This window comes from Squalius cephalus (genome assembly GCF_949319135.1).
Source record: "Squalius cephalus genome assembly, chromosome: 2".
Classification (NCBI taxonomy): domain Eukaryota; kingdom Metazoa; phylum Chordata; class Actinopteri; order Cypriniformes; family Leuciscidae; genus Squalius; species Squalius cephalus.
Window position 1 is genome coordinate 9,238,707 of NC_137123.1, and position 24,531 is coordinate 9,263,237.

The 24,531-nt window shown below is 36.4% G+C and overlaps 1 protein-coding gene across 1 annotated transcript; it reads right to left on the bottom strand.

The window, feature by feature from the left end:
• Window positions 1-1,557: 1,557 nt before the first annotated feature.
• On the bottom strand, window positions 1,558-24,179 carry LOC307154604 (GTPase IMAP family member 8-like). The gene is made up of 3 exons (XM_079864599.1): window positions 24,049-24,179; window positions 18,594-19,526; window positions 1,558-2,900 (listed from the first exon to the last, which is right to left on the bottom strand). Exons 1-3 carry the CDS (start codon window positions 24,125-24,127, stop codon window positions 2,104-2,106), a joined length of 1,809 nt encoding a protein of 602 aa, XP_079720725.1. The 5' UTR covers window positions 24,128-24,179; the 3' UTR covers window positions 1,558-2,103.
• Between the last annotated feature and the right edge of the window lie 352 nt (window positions 24,180-24,531).

The following is a 24,531-nucleotide window of genomic DNA, read 5'->3' on the forward strand; positions in this document are numbered from 1 at the left end:
ATAAGGCCATAAAACACATTCTAAATATATGTAAATAAGACTTTTGACTAATGGATGACGTTGCCTAGAATTTTTTCTTCAAAATTATGTGAAAATCATCCTGCCTAATCATTCACATAACACAATACATTGATTTAAATCTTGTAAAACACTTTTTGTTTGGAAAGGCCATATGCGGGTGGGCGTGATTCACACCTGCGGAGACAATGGGGCCCGCATAATGAGGCTGCATACGTAATGAGCCTTTCATTCAGGTGTGTGACTGAGCCACAAGAATGCAAGGACAATATATAACTGGTTTGTTGTTTTTTTCCACAAATTTTGCTTGCAAATTGTACAATATCCAAGGTAAACATTTCTAGTAATTGTGCAGTTAATTGTTCTCATACTGTATTTTCAGATTTGGAAAATATTCTCTTCCCAAATGTGTCACTAATAAAGCATAATAAAATTATTTAAAGAGAAGGCTTATAATGACCTTTTAAGATTTTGTTTACATCTATCCTTATATATATATATATATATATATATATATATATATATATATATATATATATATTTTTTTTTTTTTTTTTTTTTTTTTTTTAAGGTTATACAATTACAACAACATTTAAAATTGTAACAATATTTCCAGTGTAATCTTTCTTTGTATTCGCGATTCATATTAAAACAGTATTTTTGCCAGCTGTAGTAGCTCCACAACAGCGCGCATCTGTGCGTTCATTCATACACAGAAACGCGATTCATATTAAAACAGTATTTTTGCCAGCTGTAGTAGCTCCACAACAGCACGCATCTGTGCGTTCGTTCGTTCATTCATTCATACACAGAAACGCGATTCATATTTAAACAGTATTTTTGCCAGCTGTAGTAGCTCCACAACAGCACACATCTGTGCGTTCATTCATTCAAATTAGAACAAAGCAAATAGAACTGACCTATTCCTCAGCGGGATCCGTTTGCTCCTCGAAATGATACTTCCAGAACTTCTGAGGTAAATTTTTGCAGGATTATTATCAAGATAGTATTATTCCTCACAGCATCGTAAAGTACATAAGTCTGAAAGTGAACTCGCGGTGTGTGTTATCCAGCTGATGTGGGCGTTTCACAGGTTTGCATGGATCGCCTCACATTTGCGTTTGAATAGCACGCGCTCTCCGTGGGCGGAGCACATTAAAACTTAATTAGCTGAGATGAGAACGACTGACATCTCTCTCTTTGCATACATATTACATAAACTGTGAATATTTGTTTTTTATAAAAATTACTTCATTTAATAGAAGAGAATTCAAGCTTCATGCCTGTGTGACTGTATGCCTGTTTGACTGAGTATTCGCTGAGTTACAGTTCATTTTCGGACGCGTTTCAGAATTGACTTCACTGACGGAGAGTAGGCAGAACTCGCATCATGTTTATTTTTCTTTATTTGGCGAAAAGCACAACACTTTGTTTTTATTATGAGCATACACAAAAAAAATACACACTAAACAGGATCGATTGATGTATAACACAAGCATATAAGATAAAAATTAATTTTTTTTTTTTTTTTTTTTTTTTGCACTCATACGGAAAAAAACGAGCCTATCGCGCCGGCGCGATAGCCGACCTCAGGGGGTTAATATATAATTGTACTTGTAATCACTTATCCATCATGCAAATATGCTAATTAGAATATTACATGGCCCAAACATGTGTCAGGCACCAGTATTCCTGGTCTAGGAAGAATACAAAGGAATAATGGTCATTTTAAGGACCTGACGGCCGCCATTTTGAAAATGGAGTCAAACTTTGGTACACTTTTAGTATGTTTTTAAGTATCTGATACTGCTGTAAACCACTGAAAGACCTTTTCTGAGAATTTTTTTGGGGTCAAGCCATATTTGCAGCTGACTAACATGTTTTTCTAGAAATATGAATCAGCAGATTTGTAAGTAAACTGTTTTGTTGACAGAACTTGTCAAATAGAGTTACCAATACTCAAATCGTCTGGTAACCCTATAGAAATCCACAAGTTACCTAAAGTTGCAATAAGCTTTAACAATTTAATCAAAAAATGATGAACTGAGGCAATCAGTTTTTGTGTGTTTTCTAAATGAGGTCAACCTATAACTTTTTAACTTTATCTACAATAACCTTTGCAGTTGTTCCTCCTGTTAGAGCTGCTCCTCCTGCTATTAAAGCTACAGGCAGTGCCACTCCACCAGTGGCAGCGACCAGTAATGCACCTCCAGCTACTGCTGCTCCTACACCCGCTACACTCGCTCCTACTAAAGCTGCGTCTTGAGCCTTCTTCATCATGATCTTTCTCTGAGCTTCCTTGTACATCTCATTTGTGTAATGCTCTCCTCCGTTCTCTTTCACCATTCTCTCTATCTTCTCCAGGAGTTTAGTGACCTGTGATCGACTGCCTTTATCTGTATTATTGAAAACATGATAACCGCCGTTACACTGTTTGACTAGCTCATTAGTCTGGTGGTTTTTTGTCAGATGCTCTTCTATAGATGTTTTTAACTGATCTCCTCTAGTGAACAGAATGATGGTGTAACGTGCAGCTTCTTCTCCAAAGTTCTCCTGAATCCATTTCACTGTGTTTTTCTCCTCATCTGTGAATCTCACGTCCAGTCTGATGACCAGCAGAAACGCATGTGGACCAGGAACAGACATCTCTACGCACTTCACTAGTTCCACCTTCAGCTGTTCTTCACTAATTGATGTATCAAACAGTCCTGGAGTGTCGGTTACTGAGATGATTCGACCTTCCACCATCTGATGATGTTCTTGGCATATTTTAGTCACAGAATGATCACACTGTTCTTCTTCAAACGCCTTCCGTCCCAGGATGGTGTTTCCTGTTGCACTTTTTCCAGCTCCAGTTTTGCCAACCATCACAATCCTGAGATCTGACATGATTGAAGATAAAACAAGAAGAGAGGGAAAGTAATGCAAACATGCTAAATAAAGCTGTATACATTATAGTCTCCAGCTATAGCAGGCTTTCCATCCCTGCTCCTGGACAGCTGCCGTCCTACAGAAATCAGCTCAAAGACCAATCACACACACTGTTAACACCACATCACTAAAGGAAAGAGAAACAACAAGTTTTTTGTGCTTCTCTTTTTTCTGTTGTTTCTCTTTTCTTCAGTGAGTCTGCTTGTTAACAGCAGGTGTTCATCACTAATATATCAATCATCACTTAATTAATCATGTAATTGTTTCATCAACTTGAACATTACTTCAGTGTTACTTTAACACAGTGCTGGTGCTTTATAAACAGAGAGCAGTGTTAACCCTTATGCACTGTTCTGGGTCATTTGAGACCCCAAATGATGTTTGCTCAAATATATATTTTCCTCAAGTGTGTTCTTCAACACTTCCACACATCTACAACACAAACAAACACAGACACACCAGCCCGTTCTCATCCCAAGGTGTCATATACTGACGCTTTTGATATTTCGTCTACATCGAACGCACATGGCACCCTTTAGCGTCAATATGAGACGCAGATAGATATGGGCCAGAAGGCGCCTCCTAGCGGTCTAACCCTAACCCTACCCCAGACCTAAACCTAGCCATAACCAAACAAAGCTCTGTGCGTGTCATATTGACTCTAAAGGGTGCGTTCGATGTAGACGAAATGTCAAAAGCGTCAGTATATGACGCCCTAGGATGAGAATGCGTTGGACACACACACAACATCACCCAAAGAAATCAATGGAAGACTATAAAAATGCTTTCTGCTTCATAATTTGTCAAAAATGTAAATTACAATGCAGAATCACTCATAGAAGTCAGATGACACAAGTTGCTCTCTCTTACATTATTTATCACAAAAAATATGGAGTGACAACACAACACATCCAAGATGGACAACAAAAGCAAACACACACATACAGTATAAAACCATGTAAAGGCTTGACTGTAATAAGCACAAAAATGCTAAACTTTATCAGTCATTTTTATTGTTATAATAATGATTTTATAATGTCAACATAAATCTAATAAAAAAAAAAAAATAAAAAAAAAAACTTTGAAAAGATCTTTACCTACACTATTGGTCAAAATTTTTAGATCGGTAAGATTTTATATGTTTTTAAAAGAAGTCTCTTCTGCTCACCAAGGCTGCATTTATTTGATAAAAAAAAAAAACAAAAAAAAACAGTAATATTGTGAAATATTATGACAATTTAAAATGACTGTTTTCTATTTTAATATATTTTAAAATGTAATTTATTCCTCAGATGAAAGCTGAATTTGCAGCATCATTACAGTCTTCTGTGTCACATGATCTTTCAGAAATCATTCTATGCTGATTTTATGCTCAAAAAACAGGAATTATTATTTTCAAGGTTGAAAACAGTTGTGTACAATTTTTATTCAAAATTCTTTGATGAATAGAAAGTTCAAAAGAACAGCATGTATTTAAAATAGACTCTTTTCTAACATTATAAATGTCTTTACTGTAACTTTTGATCAGTTTAACTTATCCTTGATGAATAAAAGTCTAGATTTATTTTATTTCCTTCCCCCAAAAATAAAATAAAAATTCTTACTGACCCCAAACTTTTGAACGGAGTGTTTAATGTTACAAAAGCTTTCCATTTCAGAGAAATGCTGTTCTTTTGAACTTTCTATCCATCATAGCATCATGAAATAAAAATGTAAAAAACTGTTTTCAACATTGATAATAATCATAAATGTTTGAGCATCAAATCATCATATTATACTGATTTCTGAAGGATCATGTGACACTGAAGACTGGAGTAATGATGCTGAAAATTCAGCTGTGATCACAGGAATAAATTACACTTAACTAGCCTGGTTAAAACCAGACCATTCTTAGTAGTAACTGAGTTATGGTCTGGCAAAGCTTCATTAATAACTCATTTCCAAAGGGGCGTCACCAACGGACATTGCTAAAATGCCTCTGGGTGCAACTGGATAGACCTAAAACCAATCAGGGCTGCGTTTCCCGAACAACGACGTAACTCGCTGCTTAACCCCCTTAGGTCGGCAATCGCGCCGGCGCGATAGGCTCGCTTTTTTTTTATCAGTTCAAAAGAGATTCATTTTGCTCTGTTGACTTTGATATTACAAACAAGTTTCATACATCAATCGATTCTGTTAAATGTGTATTATTTTTGTGTATACTCACAATAAAAACAGTGTTGTGCTTTTTGCCAAATAAAGGAAAATACACATGATGTGAGTTCTGCTTTATCTCTGTTAGTTCTGAAACGCGTCCGAAAATGAACAATAACTCAGCGAATACTCAGTCAAACAGACATACAGACACACAGGCATGAAGCTTGAATTCTCTTCTTTTAAATGAAGTAATGTATATAAAAAACAAATATTCTCAGTTCATGTAATCTGTAAGAAAAGAGTGAGATGTCAGTCGTTCTCATCTCATCTAATTATTTTTAATGTGACCCCGCCCACGGAGAGCGTGCTATTCAAACGCAAATGACTGAGGCAATCGATGCAAACACTGTGTACGCCCCCATATCAGCTCGAGAAAACACAAGTTTAATCAGATCATTGTACTTGTTTACACCGTCTCGCAGCGCTGTGAGGAATAATAATAATGGAAAATGTACATCAGAAGTGCGGGTATTTCGAGGAGCAAGGATCCGACTGAGCTGAGGAATACTGTAGTAAGTTTTTTTTCCTTCTCAAGTGAATCGCGTTTCTGTTTGTGAATGAATGAATGAATGAATGAACTGCAGAGATGCACGCTGTTTACCACAGCTCGCAAAAAGAGAGTTTAAATTTGAATCGCGTTTCTGTGTGTGAATGAATGATGATGTTTTAGCAAACTGTATTGCTATACTGAGATGAGTAAAAATCGACTGAAATATGTTGAAATAAAATGTAGGCTATTTGTATAAGCAACGTATTAAACTGCAAATTAACATTTATATGCCCTAATATTTCATAAAAACAACGTTACAGTCAGGCGAAATATGAAAGACAACATTTTGTTGACACGTGATGTGGTAACAAGCGAAGCACGCAGCGTCTCGCGCCCTCGCTAATGTTTGTTCATCCTTAAACTCATCATTTGTAACTTAACTCTCTCTTGAACTTATCCAAAAGTGGTGGATTTACTAACTTACTGATTTGCTGTGACTATGCCGAAGGCAAAAGCGGTGCAGACTGACTCAAACGCTGAGACGGTCACAATGGCATCCCTCACCCATCTGCTTGAGTCTCATCGAACTGCCATCTCCGAGGACTTCAAACAAACTTTCTCAGCTTTTGAGACCAAGTTAAACGGTCTCATAACTACTGTGACAGAACACGCTGAGAAACTCGAAATCCTTGAGAGTGAAGCTGACGCGCGAGAGCTATGCCTGAAGGCTGCCAAGGAAGCTATCAGCAAGCTCCAGACAGACCATGCTAAACTAGCAACTAAAATCGTCGACCTTGAATCACGGAGTCGGCGTAACAACATCAGGGTCATTGGTGTACCTGAATCCGTGGAGGGACCACAGCCAACGGCTTTCTTCGCTAAGATGCTCGAGGAGGTCTTTGGAGGGGTTCTCGATTCGCCTGTGGAGTGTGAACGGTCTCACAGAGCCCTGACGCTCAAACCTCCACCCAACCAGCGGCCAAGACCGGTCATCATTCGTCTCCTCAGGTTCCAGGTAAAGGATAAGATCATCCGCCATGCACGGACCATGAGGGGTAAGCCGAAATTCCGGGACCATTCTATCCTTGTATTTGAGGATTATCCTCCAGAGGTTGTGGAGCAGCGGAAAGAGTTTAAGACGGTCATGTCGGAATTGTATGAGCGTGGATTCAAGCCGGCCCTGCTTTACCCGGCCAGGCTTTATATTAAGATGGAGTCGGGAGGTAGGAAATATTTTCCCACGGTAGCTGAGGCTGAAGCTTTCATTGTCTCCTTGCCCTCGAGGAACACCTAGATCACAGTTTGCTTAAATCCATGCAATGAGGGTGACCGACCTGCAGGCCACGGCTTACTGTCGTTTGAGCTCCTATCTTATTCCGTTCTCTATTGACAGCGGTGTTCTGTTGCCCTTAACGCTACTTTTGCGGATTTTGGGCGACAGTCTCTCTATCATGACTTAATGTTTCAAATAACCTACTCCCCTTTACGGGAAGCTCAAACCTTGTTTGCAGGCGGAGAGGTGAGAGACATTTTGCTTTTCATTTTTTATGAGACTATTTTCATTTCTTTTCTTTTCATTTTTCTTTTCCTTCTCTTTTCTTTTGCGAGTTGGCACGGATGACTGTGGCGTGGTACAAATTGATACAATGGTACTAGAATATTTGTATGTGTGTTGTGTATGTGCGTGTGTTTGGTTGCTCCAAGTGTGTTTGCGACTATCGTCGTGTCAATGTCTCAATGTAATCCCAGAAAATTCCATGATCAATTTGTACTGCTGATATTATGGGTTTTGATGATTTCAATATTGTTGGAGATTCTCAGCACTGCTTTGATATGGATGGCAATACTACTTGTAATGTTTTTGACCCTGATAATTTAAATCAATTAAATGATATTTATAATTGTTCACTGTTACATTTAAACATCAGAAGCCTAAACAAACATCATTCGGATTTAGCTTCCTTACTATCGAACTCAAGCTGTCATTTTGATGTTATTGGATGTAGTGAAACCTGGCTCAATGAATTTTCAATTGTCGATTTGCTTAACCTAGTTGGGTACAATCTACACATTAAGAACAGACCAAATAAAACAAGTGGAGGGGTCGGCCTTTATGTTAAGAGTAGCCTCAAAGTAAATATATGTGATTTTTATTTAGAAGATGATCATTGTGAGTCTTTATTCATTGAGATTAACAATTATGACAAAATATTTATCGTCGGTGTAATCTATCGTCCACCAGACTCTGCTCTTGACACTTTTTATTGTAAACTGGAAGATTTATTACATAAACTGAATAATCAAAAAAAAAGCCTGTATACTTCCTGGTGACTATAACATTGATATTTCTAAGGAAGATGGGGCAAAACATGACTTCATGAACACATTGCATTCCTCCTCTTTTTTTCCCCACTATTGATAGATTTACTAGAGTAACGCCTACATCCAAAACTATTATTGACAATATCATTACTAATATGCAAAACATCAAATTGGAGACGGGAGTCGTGCAGGTTGACATCACAGATCATTTTCCAATTGTAATATTTTTTGGCTCTGGCAAATCAGTCTCTCCTCCACTCTCTAAAATTAAATCTAAAATCCTTAATGAGAGAACTTTACAGCACTTAACTGTTAATGCATTGTTCAAATTTACTACCTTTCGTTATGTTCGTGGCTGAAAACAGCCACTACTTTAAACTGCTGTAAAAATGTATCAGATAAATATTTTTTTCAATTTTTTTTGCATAAATCTATTAATCAACCTCAGTCCTGCTCAAAAATACTAAATGTTTAAAAAAAAAATCAGGATTTTAACTCTTTAATTGCCAAATTCGTAAATGATGTCACTGATTTGGGGGAAAAAAAACACACAAAATGACTCATTTTCAATATAAAATGTGATTGTGGACTGGATTTTTTTTTACCTTTTATCACAGTCTTGGACATGTCAAAGATTAGAAACAACATTGGTTTTGATGCATTGTTAGTTTTTGTGCAGCATCAGATTGTAACTTTTTCTCCCTCATTTACTGTTCGTGGCTGTTTTTGCCCCATTGACTTCCATTATAACCACATTTTTTGATTGCAAAGCCATGACACCATAATCATGCATTTTTGATTGTTGGTGGTTTTCCCTGTTGGGAAGAGGTCAAATTTGTAATTTTTACTGTTGATAACCAGGTGGAACCATTAACCCTTTAGATAGGCCTGTGCAAAAAAAAGCTTAGTTATATGGAGTTTATATGGAGTATAATAGCATAATAAAGTGTGTGTGTGTGTGTGTGTGTGTGTGTGTGTGTGTGAACTCACCTTGATGCGTCTGAGGAAATCAAAATATGCACCTCAGCTTTCAGAACTACATGGAGTAAACAAAAACAAATTAAGTGTATTTATGCATCTGCTGCCTTTTGATGGTGAGAAATGCAGACTAAACAAAAACAAAGCAAGTGGATTTAAACATGTGCATGCAAGCCTGCTGGTCATTTGATGGTGAGAAGAGCAGCAAGCAACATGAGAAAGGGCTTGACTTGTAGTGAAGTTTTAGAGATGATTATGCAGCCTGACCCCTCCAGCGAGCTGCAGGATGTATCGTCTTCTCCCTCTGACACCACAGACTCAGGAGAGCCAGATCCTGATTTGGATGTGGCACCCTCATCATCCTCTCTAGCTTCCACTGAAGGCGAGGAGGATTCGGAGGATCCTGGATCTGGGTAGATTGGGAGAAATGACGAAGTGTGGCTTTCCACTAATGCGGAGACAACTCCCTTTGTTCAGCCTGCCAGAGGCGTGACTCCAGGGCCGACGCGCTATGCCATCACAAGGCATAGTCATACATGTTTGTATGACTGTACAAACATGTATTTGTTGACGCAAGTCATGCTGACAATGAGGTCAATCATCTCCTCCGTAAAAAACAGATTGAACACGGAATCCATGTTCTGGACCCTTGCGAAGGCATAGCGCGTCGGCCATGGAGTCATGCCTCTGGCAGGCTGAAGAAAGGGAGTTGTCTCCGCGTTGGTGGAAAACCACACTTCGCCGTTTCTCCCAATCCACCCAGATCCAGGATCCTCCGAATCCTCCTCGCCTTCAGTGGAAGCTAGAGAGGATGATGAGGGTACCACATCCAAATCAGGATCTGACTCTCCTGAGTCTGTGGTGTCAGAGGGAGAAGACGATACACCCTGCAGCTCGCTGGAGGGGTCAGGCTGCATAATCATCTCTAAAACTTCACTACAAGTCAAGCCCTTTCTCATGTTGCTTGCTGCTCTTCTCACCATCAAATGACCAGCAGGCTTGCACACAGCAAAATCCCCAGTGTTAAATTAACACTCCTCAGTGTTTATATGTGTCCACACTACAGAGTGTTAAAATTAACACTGAAGCAGTGTTGAAGTTAATGAGATAATCAAGTTAACACTGAAGCAGTGTTGAAGTTAATGCAATAATTAAGTGATTAATTAAGTGATGATTGGCCATTAGTGGTGACACCTGATGTTAATATGCAGAATCATTTACGGAAAGAGAAAAAACAATAACAGAAAAAAGAGAAACACAAGAACAACAACTGACTTCCAGTCATTACACATTGTTGCACTTATTATTACCAGTTTGACTTTGTTTCTGTCATACATCGACAAAAGTTCTTGAGATTCAACAGAAGTTTAGACGGTAATATTTTATGGAATTTTTCTTTTCAAGTTACCATTTTGGTGGTCAGTGTTTGCTTTAGTTGGGTTCTTGACTCGTTTCATTTTTTAATATTAGTTTTTCTCTGGTTGCTTCAACTCTGTGTTTATAAAGCACATTTGTTACTGCAAGAGAAAACATGACCTGCTCACAATATGTTTTGATGATAAAAGCATTATCATGTAGTGTCCTGATTCACTGATGTCATTCAGAGTCAAATTTTTTGACTATATACTTGATGTCTTGTTTTAGTATTGGTGATTGTAGCTCTGAGATTCTACAGGTTGAGATCCAACAGCAATATGAAAAATTTTGAAAATACTTTGTGCATAGAAGTTAGTGTTAAAACACACAGACATCAAGACTCAGCATATGAATCTCAACAATGGTGACAATAAACAAACTAGTGACAAACAGGTCAACTCTGGACATCACAAAACAAGCTACTAAAGTCAGAACAAAACAATAGCAAAATAAAAGTGAACAGAAAAAACAATGAAAATTACAGGACAATTCAGCTGCATAATTTATTCATGCTGCAATGCATGATGTCAGCCATTGATGCGTTCTGATTGGTGGCTCCCATCATGCACTGCAACATTAAGCATTTGTTTGATTGTCACCATTGTTGAGATTCATATGTAGATTCTTGATGTCAGTGTGTGATTTTAAATCCTTCAGATCTTTAGAACACTGCTGGAAGTAACTACTGTAGTGAAAAACTAACAAAACAATTAGATAATCAGTTTATAATGCAGGGTGACATTATTGAATCAGGTCACTAGTAATTTCATCATCGAAACATAACCAGGCCTGCATTTCCAAAAGCATCTTAAGCCTAACTTAATCGCAGACCAACTGCAACAAATGGTCTATACGATCAAATTAGGCTTGCGATGTTTTCAGGAAACACAGCCAAAGTCATAGCTTCTCTTGCCACAACACATATGCTCTATAAGCACAGAGTTGGAGCAGCCAGAGAAAAACTAATGTTAAATAATAAAGTGTCAAGAGCCCAACTAAAGCAACCACTGACCACCATAATGGTGACATGAAACGAAACATTCCATAAAACATTACCATCTAAACTTCTGTTAAATCTAAATAAGACCGTGTGTAGATGTATGACAGAAATAAAGTCAAACTGGTAAAATAATAAGTGCAATAATGGCTCGAAGTCAGTAGTTCTTGTGTTTCTCTTTTTTCTGTTCTTGTTTCTCTTTCCTTCAGTGAATCTGCTTGTTATCATCAGGTGTCACCACTAATGGCCAATCATCACTTAATTAATCACTCAATTATCTCATTAACTTCAACACTGCTTCAGTGTTAACTTAATTATCTCATTAACTTCAACACTGCTTCAGTGTTAATTTTTAACACTCTGTAGTGTGGATACATATAAACACTGAGGAGTGTTAATTTAACACTGGGGATTTTGCTGTGCATGCACGTGTTTAAATCCACTTGCTTTGTTTTTGTTTAGTCTGCATTTCTCACCATCAAAAGGCAGCAGATGCATAAATACACTTACTTTGTTTTTGTTTACTCCATGTAGTTCTGAGAGCTGAGGTGCATATTTTGATTTTCTCAGACGCATCAAGGTGAGTACACACACACACACACACACACACAAACACACACTTTATTATTCTATTATACTCCATATAAACTCCATATAACTCCATGTAAAAGCCAGAAACTAAGCTTTTTTTTGCACAGGCCTATCTAAAGGGTTAATGGTGCCATCTGGTTATCAACAGTAAAAATTACAAATTTGACTTTAAATTTATTACAAATTTAAAATCATGATTTTTTTTTTTTAAACATTTAGTATTTTTGAGCAGGACTGAGGTTGATTAATAGATTTATGCAAAAAATGTGAAAAAAAACATTTTTACAGCAGTTTAAAGTAGTGGCTGTTTTCAGCCACGAACATAACGAAAGGGTAGTAAATTTGCCCACAGTGTACTGTTGAGTTTTTGAAAAATTTCAAAGCATTTTCCCAAAATATGTGTCAAAATAAGATTTGTCACCAAAAATCATTCCATTTGCTGAAAGACAGAGAAAGTTATGGCCAAATTAAGACTCAAAAATACCCCATAGTGGATGAAAACATCCCCAACAGCACATAAGGGTTAACTTACAGGCCAAGTCATGGGCTTCTGTCTATGACAGTGCGACTCCTGATGCTGCATATGACAATCTGATAAAGATCATTCAAGATTCCATCAAGGATACAATTCCTGAGAAGACTGTGAAGTGCAGCACTACTCTCCAGAACCCTTGGATTACAAAGGGAATTTTAAAATCCATTAAATATAAAAGTAGGCTTTACAAATTCTACATGAAAAATCCTTCTAGTTTAAATAAAGAGAGATATATTTCCTATAAAAATAAATTAACACAGATTATAAGAAAGAGCAAAAGAAAACATTACACAGAACTTTTAAAAGCTTCACAGGGGGACAGTAGGAGGACATGGAATGTGTTAAATGAAGTTTTCAATAGGAGACATAAACCGACTGCTCTACCTGATCTTGGTGATGCTAAAGCTGATCTTGCACAGAGTTTTAATAATCATTTCGCTTCAATGGGTGTAAATCTGTCAAAAAAGATAAGTCAACCTAAGGGTGTCACCTTTAAGCATTTTCTTTCTGGTAGTTACATTCATTCTTTCTTCATGATACCAACAGACAGTATCGAACTCCTCAAGATCATCTTGGACTTGAGGAGCTCATACACCGCTGGTGTAGATGGAATATCTAGTAAGATCATGAAGGCCATTGCGAACGTCATTGTAGAGCCACTGGCTCATTGTATTAACCTTTCTTTATTTACTGGCATTGTATCTAAAATGACTAAAATCGCTAAGATAATTCCAATTTTTAAATCAGGCAATATAAATGATATGAATAATTACCGGCCCATATCAATTCTACCTACTTTTTCTAAAGTAATGGAGAAGGTAGTATACAATAGACTTAGTGGCTATGATAAATTAGATATTCTCGTTCCCTCTCAATACGGTTTCAGAAAAAAGAGCACAACCTGTATGGCAATACATGATCTAATTGAACAAATTAATGACTGTATTGAAGAGGGACAATGTGGTATTGGTATTTTCTTGGACCTATCAAAAGCCTTTGATACCATTGATTTTGATATTTTATTGCACAAATTGCATCATTATGGTATCAGAGGTCTAGCACTTGAATGGTTCAGAAGTTATCTATATGAGAGGGAACAGTATGTCCATGTCAATTATCAAAACTCTACTTGTAAGCCCATAATCTTTGGGGTCCCCCAGGGCTCTATTTTAGGGCCACTTTTATTTATTCTTTATATAAATGATTTTGTAAATTCATCGACATTATTTCATAAAATCATCTTTGCAGACGATACAAATTTGTTTACATCACATAGTAACCCAATTATTCTACAAGATATAGTCAATTCAGAGTTAATCAAAGTTGACTCTTGGTTTAAATGCAACAAACTGTCATTAAATGTAAGCAAAACAAATTTTATTATATTCAAATCAACCAAGAAAAAAAATATGTATTAACACTGACCACTGTTTGATTAAAATTAATGACCAATTGATAAAAAGAGTGCATTCCACTAAATTCCTGGGGGTCCTCATTGATGAATCTCTTACCTTTAAATGTCATATTGATCATCTTGTAAACAAACTGTCAAAATATGTTGGCTTGTTTTATAAGATCAGACACGTTCTTCCACTGTCTGCCCTACTCTTGTTGTATAAAACTCTCTTTGAACCACATCTTAATTACTGTAATGTGATATGGTGCAACACTTTCACAAGTCATCTTAAAAAACTTGCATCATTACAAAAGAAAGCCATACGGGCTCTATCCTGGTCAGAGATAAATTATCCTACTCGCCCTTTATTTTATCGCTTTGAGTTACTAAGAATAGTTGAGCTAAATAAATATCATAATGCCTGCCTTATGTTTCAAATTGTTAATAGTCTGAACTCCAGATTGAGTAGTCTTGTTCCTATCTCCTGCACCCAGCACACATACCAAACGAGAACCAAACCACTCATATTTGGCAAATATCGCCGACATGTCCGCGCCAGTATGAGCGTAGTGTGTAAGGGGCCGCAGATTTGAAATGGGATTGATGATGGCCTTAAGGTGTTGCCCTCTATCTCCAACTTTAAAAGACAATTAAAAATATATTATTTATCTACCAATGTTTAACCCTCTGGGGTCTGGGGTGTTTTTGGGGTCCTTGAGATGTTCTGACATGCCCTGACATTTGTGCTTTTTTCAGTTGCTTATAAACATATTAATGGCAAAGGTGTAAATTCACTCTATATAGCACAAACAGGACTTCCATAATACGTGAGCCACATGTATGTACATGTTTTCATTTTTGAGAGAATAATGTTTATGCATGGTTATCGAAAAAACTAAAAATTAAAGTTTCTGAAATAAGGCCTCAAAACACATACTAAATATGTGGCAATAAGACTTTTGACTAATGGATGTCATCGCCTAGAGTTTTTTCTTCAAAATGATATGAAAATCATCCTGCCTACTCATTCACATAAAACGATACATTGATTTTAGTTTTGTGAAACACTTTTAGTTTGGAAAGCCAATATGCGGATGGGGCGTAAACGCTCCAACAGCATCATGCATATTTAGTAGTTCACACCTGGTGAGACTACGTCCCTGCATACTTAATGAGCCATTCATTCAGGTGTGTCACCTATAGCTAACTTAAATATACAAGCTTCATAAAAATGATCATTCTAGGAGAAAATTTCAGATGGCATTTAGAGGCTTTTGCATCTGAACTCTTCATATATACACACACACATATATATATGCATGCACATACATACTTTATAATCTTTTCAAAACTAGTCAACGTCTTTCAAAACTAAAGTATACATTTTATCATACGTATTTCAAAGTAAAGGATTCATTAGTTAGTTGATGACTTTATTTTTGACAAAACACATACAGTATATATTCCTCATCTCAGTATAGCAATAGAGTTTGCTAAAAGCTGTTCATTCAATACAGCAGTATTTGAAAATCGATCATATTTTGTAAAATTACATTTATATTTGCATTTATGTCAAAACCTAGACACTTTTAAACATCAAAAGGACATTTATTAATATGTATTCATGTCAATATGACAAATAAACAGATTTTCCTATTCAATTTTGCATGGAAACGCTTCCAAGACGCTTGCGTGTCGTGTGAAAAATAGGCGTCGGTTCTATTTCTAGAATGCACGCGTTTTCCACGCGGCTCGTGCCGCGCCTGAGACGCGCGTCTCACACAGGCAGTGTGCAAACTCTAAACTGTTAACATGGGAGCCGAAATAAAAACGGACACGCCACGCAGCTGAGACGCTTACGCCACGCATCCAGTGTTTCACCGGCCTTATCCAGCTGATGTGGGCGTTTCACAGGTTTGTATGGATCGCCTCACATTTGTGTTTGAATAGCGCGCGGTCTCCGTAGGCGGAGTCACATTAAAACTTAATTAGCTGAGATGAGAACGACTGACATCTCTCTCTTTACATACATATTATATAAACTGTGAATATTTGTTTTTTATAAAAATTACTTCATTTAAAAGAAGATAATTCAAGCTTCATGCCTGTGTGTCTGTATGCCTGTTTGACTGAGTATTCGCTGAGTTACAGTTCATTTTCGGACGCGTTTCAGAATTGACTTCACTGACGGAGAGTAGGCAGAACTCGCATCATGTTTATTTTTCTTTATTTAGCGAAAAGCACAACACTTTGTTTTTATTATGAGCATACACAAAAAAAATACACACTAAACAGGATCGATTGATGTATAACACAAGCATATAAGATAAAAATTAATATATATATATATATTTTTTTTTTGCACTCATACGGAAAAAAACGAGCCTATCGCGCCGGCGCGATAGCCGACCCCAGGGGGTTAATATATAATTGTCTTCTCATGGAATACTGGGATGTATGTGTATGGGTATGTAACTTTTATGTATGTACTGGTGCACTCTGCATGCTTTCAGTTCATTTACCATCGTCTGGTTGCAGGTGGAAATTGTGTACTTTGTCTGTACCACTTTTTTTTATTAACTATGGGCCCCCACCTATAAGGTTTTTTTTAGCTTCTTTGGGGGACCCATTCACTATACCAAATTTTGTCTCTGTACCCACGCTGAATTATACATTTTGCTGGTAGTGGTATTTGTGAATAAATTCTAAATGAAAAATAAAAAAAATTCTAAATGAAATGTTGACTAGATTTGAGTACAGTTTTTACTGGAGAATATGCTGCCACATCGAATAAGCTTTTGTTTAGCTATTTCTGCTCATATATATATATATATATATATATATATATATATATATATATATATATATATTATATATAATACTATTTTTGTCAAAAATAAAGTCATCAACTAAGATGTTAGCTGTTCCAATGTTGGCTATATTCAAACTAATGAATACATATGATAAAATGTATAATCATTTTTTACAAAGAAAGAGTACACTTGAAATATTGTTGAAATTGTAATTATTGTTGTAATTGTAACCTTTTTAATAAAATAGCAAAACATATTTACAAGATAGATGTAAGCAAAATGTATGTGTTTTGTGGTCTTATTTAAGCAACTTCAATTTTTGTTTTTTTCAATAACCACGCATAAACATTATTCTCTTAAAAATTCAAACATATACATGCATGTTGATCACATATTTTGGTAGCCCTGTTTGTGCTATATAGAGTGAATTTACACCTTTGCCATTAACATGTTTATAAATAATTGAAAAAAGCACACATGTCAGAGCATGTCAGAACACCTCCAGGGACTAGAAAACCCCTCAGACCCCAGAGGGTTAACTACCATAGTACGATGCATCGTTGAAGAAATCAACTAGCTAGTCACGACTGTTTTCCCAAACTGTATTGTCGCAAAGTGGTCGTTCAACCACGCTGGTTTATGACGTTGCGCACGTGTTGGAGTAATAACTTCCTTTAATGAGTCTGTTTGAGATAGAATTAACGCTAGATGTTTTGCTATAAATTACAGACATGGCATCTTAGGACTATTTCTCATTTTTCTCAGTTATTTTGCTTTATTTCCAGATTCAGTCATAGGCTCGTTCTTACATAGTATAGCACGTTCGCACATGCGCACTCTTCAAAAACGACGCTTTAAATCTATTGACAAACTAAAAGACGTAAATGACATTTTTTATGTAGTCTAAACTAAAGACACAGATTGTAGTGAATGTCAGCTTGCTTATTTTGCTCAAGATAAGGATTTATTAATTCCACATGTCATGCATCTAGAAACTATGCTTCTAACCACAGAGAGCTGTTGATCCAACTTCACAACTTTGCGATGTTTGTTGGAACGATGGTTTCGGGAAACACTGACTCGTTGAACTATGCTGATAACGACGGAACTTGCGACCATAGTTGGCTAACGATGCTTTCGGGAAACGCACCCCAGAGCGATCGTCATCGTGTAAAGCCATATGCTATATATTCACATAGAAAACAGCTATTTTAAATTGTAATAATATTTCACAATATTACTGTTTTTGTTTGTATTTTTAATCAAATAAATGCAGCATTGGTGAGCAGAAGTTACTTCTTTTAAAAACATAAAAAATCTTACCGATCTAAAACTTTTGACCGGTAGTGTATGTGGAAATAATGCTCTACAGTCCTCTAGTGGCTAATTTAACGTTATTTTAAATTTAAAAGTAAGTGTCACTAAAGGAAATAATTCAGGAACTGAATTGAACCCAGACAAATTAGCTGCATGGTCAGAAGCTGAGCAGTTGCAATAGGTTAAATGTGTATATTGCACCTACAATTTGGCATACTGTTTTTATATATATATATATATATATACTAGAATGCATATTTGCACACAGGGTACAATCACCAAGTTTCATGCATCTGAGAAAATGTATTTTTCACTATTATTTCATCTTGTAGAAGTATTTTTTTCATTTATAAAACAATATGCTTGCTATATATATGATGTTGCAGATTTAAATATAATTGTTGTAAATTGAATAGAGGTTGTTTTGAAAGCCCTGTAGAAAAATAGTTTATTGAATTCATCACTGAATGTGTGAGACGCTCTTTATTTTGTGTTTAGAGGTTCTTTTTTATGGAATGTGTTACTGTTTCAAGAAAAGAAAATGTCATGACATTTGGGAAGTTTAATGAAATAGTTTTAGTAAACATTCTCACCTGTCAAATGTTGTTCCGTTGTTGTCTGTTGTTTCTTCCGGTCCCATACTCTTGTTCTTCCAGCTTTTGCTGTCTGGACTGTATTTTTTGTCTCCATTGTTTCAAAAAAGACTGCCAGTGATCTTACTGACGGTGTACGAACCAAATTCCCCTCAACAAAGTTCTCTTCAGACATTCTCAATTCTAATTCTCTGACATGAGAAATATAACTTTCCATCTTGGTTCTCTCTGTCTTTACACTGTCCATTTCAAATGTTTCCTGCACTGTTTTTATTTGCTCTCGCCTCATCTCATTCTTTTGCTCTTTTCTTTTGTCCTTGTCTTCCTCTTGTTTTCTTTTTTCTTTTCTGCTCTTTGTTCGGGAAACATTATCGTAATGTTGGAAATCATTCTGTTTGACGATTTCATCAATCTTCTCCACAAGCTTTGTGATGTGAGTTGGAATAATTTCACTTTTACTGTTGATGGAATGATATTTACCTCTGCAGTGACTGACTATGTCTTGAAATTTACTACTATATATAAAGGACATCCATGCTCTGTTTGACATTTTTTCTCTTCCAGTAAACAGGACTAGGGTGAACTTAAACACCTGAGCTCCAAAGTTCTCCTGAATTTGCTCCGCAATGTTCCTCTTGTCCTCTTCAAAGGTCTCCAGGTTGATGACGAGCAGGAAGACGTGAGGACCAGGATCAGAGAGATCCAGACTCTTCATCATCTGCTTCTTCATCTCTTCATCAGTCAGTTGAGTGTTGAAGAATCCTGGAGTGTCGATGATGGAGATGTTTCTGTCTTCTACTCTTCCTCTCTGTATCTCACTCTCTCTGGTTCTGCTCTCTTTAAATGCCTCTCGACCCAGTATTGCATTTCCTATTGCACTCTTTCCAGCTCCAGAGACTCCCAGTAACACAATCCTCAGATCATGTGCATCACCTGTTAAACAGTTTAGAGCTCTTGATGATTTATAAATGTCTACCAATCTGTCTAAACAATCTAACAATTTTAAATTAACTCGTAACCTGTTCGTTTGATTGTTGAGATGTTGCTTTTGTATTTGTGTCTAACACACTCTGTCAATGTGTAGTGCTCTATCACAAGCAAATTGGTCCTTAATCCAGAGTGTAAAGGACCACTTTGGAGTTTTAATGTATGCTGTTGATTAAATGAAGTATGGGTTGGGTTATTGGTAAAATATTTGTGTAAATGTTTGTAACTTATTTAAATAATTCTAGATTTTTTATTGCGCTTTAATGTTATTTGTATATGGATGGTATTGTGGATGTATTGTTGGGGATATTTAATTTAATTAACCAATCAACAATACTATTGATCTGCATTACCAAACGTGGACGTTTTCCACTAGAAACAAACATTGATGTATTATTTTAATTTAATACTGTGAAGCTGCTTTGATACAATCTGTATTGTGAAAAGTGCTATATAAACTTGACTTGACTTGACTTGACTTGACTTGTATGTGATTGACCGGAAATTCTGTGCACCTGTAATGTTGAAATTTGTCCCTTTGGTGGCACCGTAGTTTACACAAGGGAAGATTAACTTTTAAAAGGTAGCTGGCGGGTGTGAATGGTACGCAGCTGTGTTTGAGCCTACATGGATTTTATCTGAGATTTTGTGTTTATTCATGAACTTAAAGAACTCGACGCCCGTTTCATGACGGAAGACAGGACTATCGTATATTGTTTTGCATTCCTTGGTGAGCGCAGCGAGGTACAATATGTTTTCATTCATAGATAATTCTGAAAATTGTTTGCACATATGTATGGTTTATTTTGCTGTGTAATTAATGTTTGTCACCCTAAATGTTTGTTTGCGTAATGGCGTTTGTAGCCGTGAAAACAAGTGTGTGAAATGTTTGTTGTATGTATGTTTTCAATACAGTTTTCACGGTGCTAAGGTGATGATGGATTAAAAAGTTGAACGTCATGCTGGCTTGGCGAACTAAATAAAGGACACCTTATGCATCAGTCGAGACTCTCTTTTTTGGATCCAAGGGCTGCTACACAGAGCTTTGTAAACTGTTCTGGTGTTTAATGCCTCAAATGACATAAGAATATTGGAGACACAAATGTTTAAAGGAGACATATCATGCTTTTAAATCGTTCCTTTTAACATATAAATCATACATTTGTAGTCTATATAAAGCGGAACTGCAATGCTTGGGTCTGAATTCCTCATTATTATAGCTCCACAGGCCCCTTTTCTACCCCTTTTCTGATGTGCGTCTGCAGCAACTCGTTTTGGTGTGGTCTCTTTAAATACAATTGAGACACGTCATACCCCGCCCCCCTCTCCAGTTTGCAGAGGTTCAACTCCACCCCGTTCGGCCATTTTTGTAGTTTAATAGCAGAGATACGATTATAGCGGCACAGAAACTTTTTATTCACACGTTATTAACAAAATGTCAACAACGGAAGACTTGTCCAGCCAGCCTTACATGTTCGAGCCAGAGTCCGGAGCCGGAGCGAGATGAAAATGAAGATGACGAACCTGCAGAACAACGTCTTCATATGGATGTATCGCAATGGTGTGTTACTTACTGTATTTACACATGAAACTTTGGTCTTCCGACCTTTTACCACCGTGTCGATTTATTTTGATTAATATGTGCGAGGGAGAGAGAGCAAGACAGCGTCTAGTTTGGAGACGGTTTACACTTTCGGCTGGCTCTGAAGAGAGAGAGTGAGCGCGCGCGCAACCGGGTCTCACTCTCTCTCTGCTCGTTCTTTCAGTTAAACATGCGCCCTGTCACAAGCGCGGCAGTTCATCTACATTAGACGGTGTAATGAAGCGTGTGGGTTACTACATCCAACAACCGAACATTTTAACTTACCCTCTCGTAACTTCTGCATCCTTTAGCTTGGACTACAAAATTGCAGCGAGAAATAATAATGGCGGATTGATCGAAGTGTTGGGCTGGAAGTCAATGTCCTTATTTGGCAGTTCCGCTGCAAATACTGTGACGTGATAGTTCACAAAACGTCATAGATAACAGAAAAATCTGAACAGGTTGAAAAATATGACCAAAACAGAATATAAAGATATCAACGAAGCACCTGAAGAGAATAATTTCAACTTTTCTGTACTTCTAAACACTCCAAATATACAACAAAATGCATTTAAGGGCTAAAAAAGTGGATTTAGCATGATATGTCCCCTTTAAAGCTAATCAAACTATTCACATTTTAAAGCCTTAAAAATAAAAGCTATACACATAAAAGGGTAAAAATAATTTGTTTTAGGCTAGCAAAGGTTATAACCTACATTTGTGTTTGCTCTGCTGTATACAGATATATCCTTACATTATTTAAGCAAAAAGCATTCAGGGAAAAGCTCAGACGATTTGTTGTTTTGAAAATGTAAACAGTTTATGCATACTATTGAAACTCTATTACCTTTTCAAAATGATTAATTAAACAAGTACCAATTTGAGTGATACGCCCATAATTGCGGGAAATATTATGAATATTCCAATATTATGAATATGTAAGTGCCACCCAGTGGAACCAAAGGCTATTTCAGGAACTGAATATATTGTAACAGAGCAAATAGTTACAAATAATACAGCAAATAATGCAAATAGACAGCAAATAGGTTTCAGCTAGTGATGTCTGTAATGAGCGTTTCTGCTTATTTATTTAGTGCTTAAATAATTTTGTTTACACATTGGACTATATGGCTATGGATGTTAAATATTGCAGTGGTGATCATACTGGCAGGGTTTACAAAAGTTTACTAAGTTGACGCTGTATCTTTTACTGTAAAACTCAATACGATCAGAATACTCAATTTTTGTGGACATCAATTACCTCAAAACATTCAAGTAAACAACTTAAATTGTTTAAGTTAGCTAACACAAAGATTATTTACTTTGGGCACTCAGAAACAAAGCAAAGAAAATGCATTTTCCAACTGCAATCGTGTGCATTTATGATGATTCATTTCTTCAATTCGATTAAACACACTAGCGACACACCCCAAAGCAGAGAAGTGGTAGCGTGCGATATATTACATAATTCATTTCCATATGGGAAACTATAGCGCTTATATTTGTCAATATACTGCAATATTTGTATTGACCACGTATGGCATATTGATACATGAATACATGTAATATTCATAAAGGTTTTTCATTTACATATATTACGCAGACATGTTCTTATATAAATGAGAATGTATGTTCACATATACACACACATTCACATAATGAGTTACAGCAGATGTCTATTCATACATTTGGGTAAAATATGGATTAACCCAAACACTGGGTTTCATTTTTTAATTAAACTTTTAACCTAACAGCTAAGTTTGTACATATTTTAACCAAATTTGGGTTGAACAAAACAAACAAACAAAAAAAAAACAGCATTTTTTAGAGTGTATTTTAATATTAATATTATTTTGATTATTACTCTGGTTTTTTTTTTTTTTTTTTAGGATTTTTGGTCTGTTTTTTTATACAATTAAAAAAAAAACTTGTTAAAAATGTCTTTACAAAAACTAATTATTAAAATAAAACATGATAAATAAAAATGCATTTGACAAATATTTTTAACGTTTTTAACTTTCCAAACGTTTTTTTTTTTTTTTTTTTTGTGGTTGGAAATAAGTAACTATCCTTAATTAGGCTTATTATTTTGCATTTTAGGTTCATTTTAAGCACAAAGTATGTGTCTTCTGCTAATGCAATTGTTTCTTCTTCTTTTTTGTGTGTTTGAAATTGTGCAAAACAGTCCCGCACCTTGTTGAGGCCCTGTTAAAGCACATAGCCTACAAACAGTAATAATTGAATTTAACATGAATAGTATGTGGTATGTTACTACCTTGAAAGCGATAACTATGTATCTATGATAATATCGCTCTGTCTGCACTCCTCTCGTGATTATGTTCTTCATGAAGTTGCGCGCGTGACCATGTGTTGCTCGCAGCGTCCTCTGCTGGTAAAAATAGTCACTACACGATTGCCCTTATATAACCTGCAGGATGCTGTGCTGGTCTGGCTGTATTTGCAATGTATTTGCGGGTTGTTTTAAACGAGCTGAAAAAACAAGGTTAATTTCCGTTAGTAAGTTGTGTGTGGTTCAGTAATGTCGACAGATTATTTATTCGCGAGTCGCGTGTCTATGCATCTGTGTGTGTGTGCGCGCATCTGTGTGACTTCTCGGAAAAGTGGATTCTGTCATCATCTCAAAATAATAAATCTGCATAGACCCATTTTCAGTTAGTAGCCTAAACATTGTCACGTCGACATTAAAATGTATTTAAGAGAACAATTGACTCGTACGTGGCTGTTTAATTATTGAAATAATAAGCTAGTGAATATAAGCACAGGAAATGTAAACTCAGTCCACTTTGCGTCGTCACCGCAAATCATAATCAAGTTTAGTTTTTGCATGTAAGATTAATAAAGGAATATGAATAACTTTTAACTGACCTGATTGCTCATTTGCACATTTTCTATTAAATATGTCTTCCATGCTTGTCCGACCTCTGTACATCTTCTCTTCCTCCATATCTCACTAAACTAAAACGGATGTGTTTTAGGAGTAGACTGCAGATTTCAGAACAGAAGTGAGGGGCGGAGCTTCAACAGTCATAGTTGTGCCCATACACGTAATTTTGATAAGATCGATGTGTAGGCCTACAATATTTAACAACACTTTTAAATAAAGTCACTTTTTCTGTGATCATGCATAGATCTACACACATCAAATGGTTATAGGCTACTCCAACTACACACAGATGTAGAAAATGTAAAACACTGTTTGCAGAGTGAAAACCTACACATACATCTGTACATGTTATTGCTAGGGCTGTAACGATACACGATATAAAACCGAAATCGTGATACTCAGAGCCGCGAACCTGTGTCGCGGTGTGAGAATGCAGAATCGCGACACACCCCTTCCAATTCCCA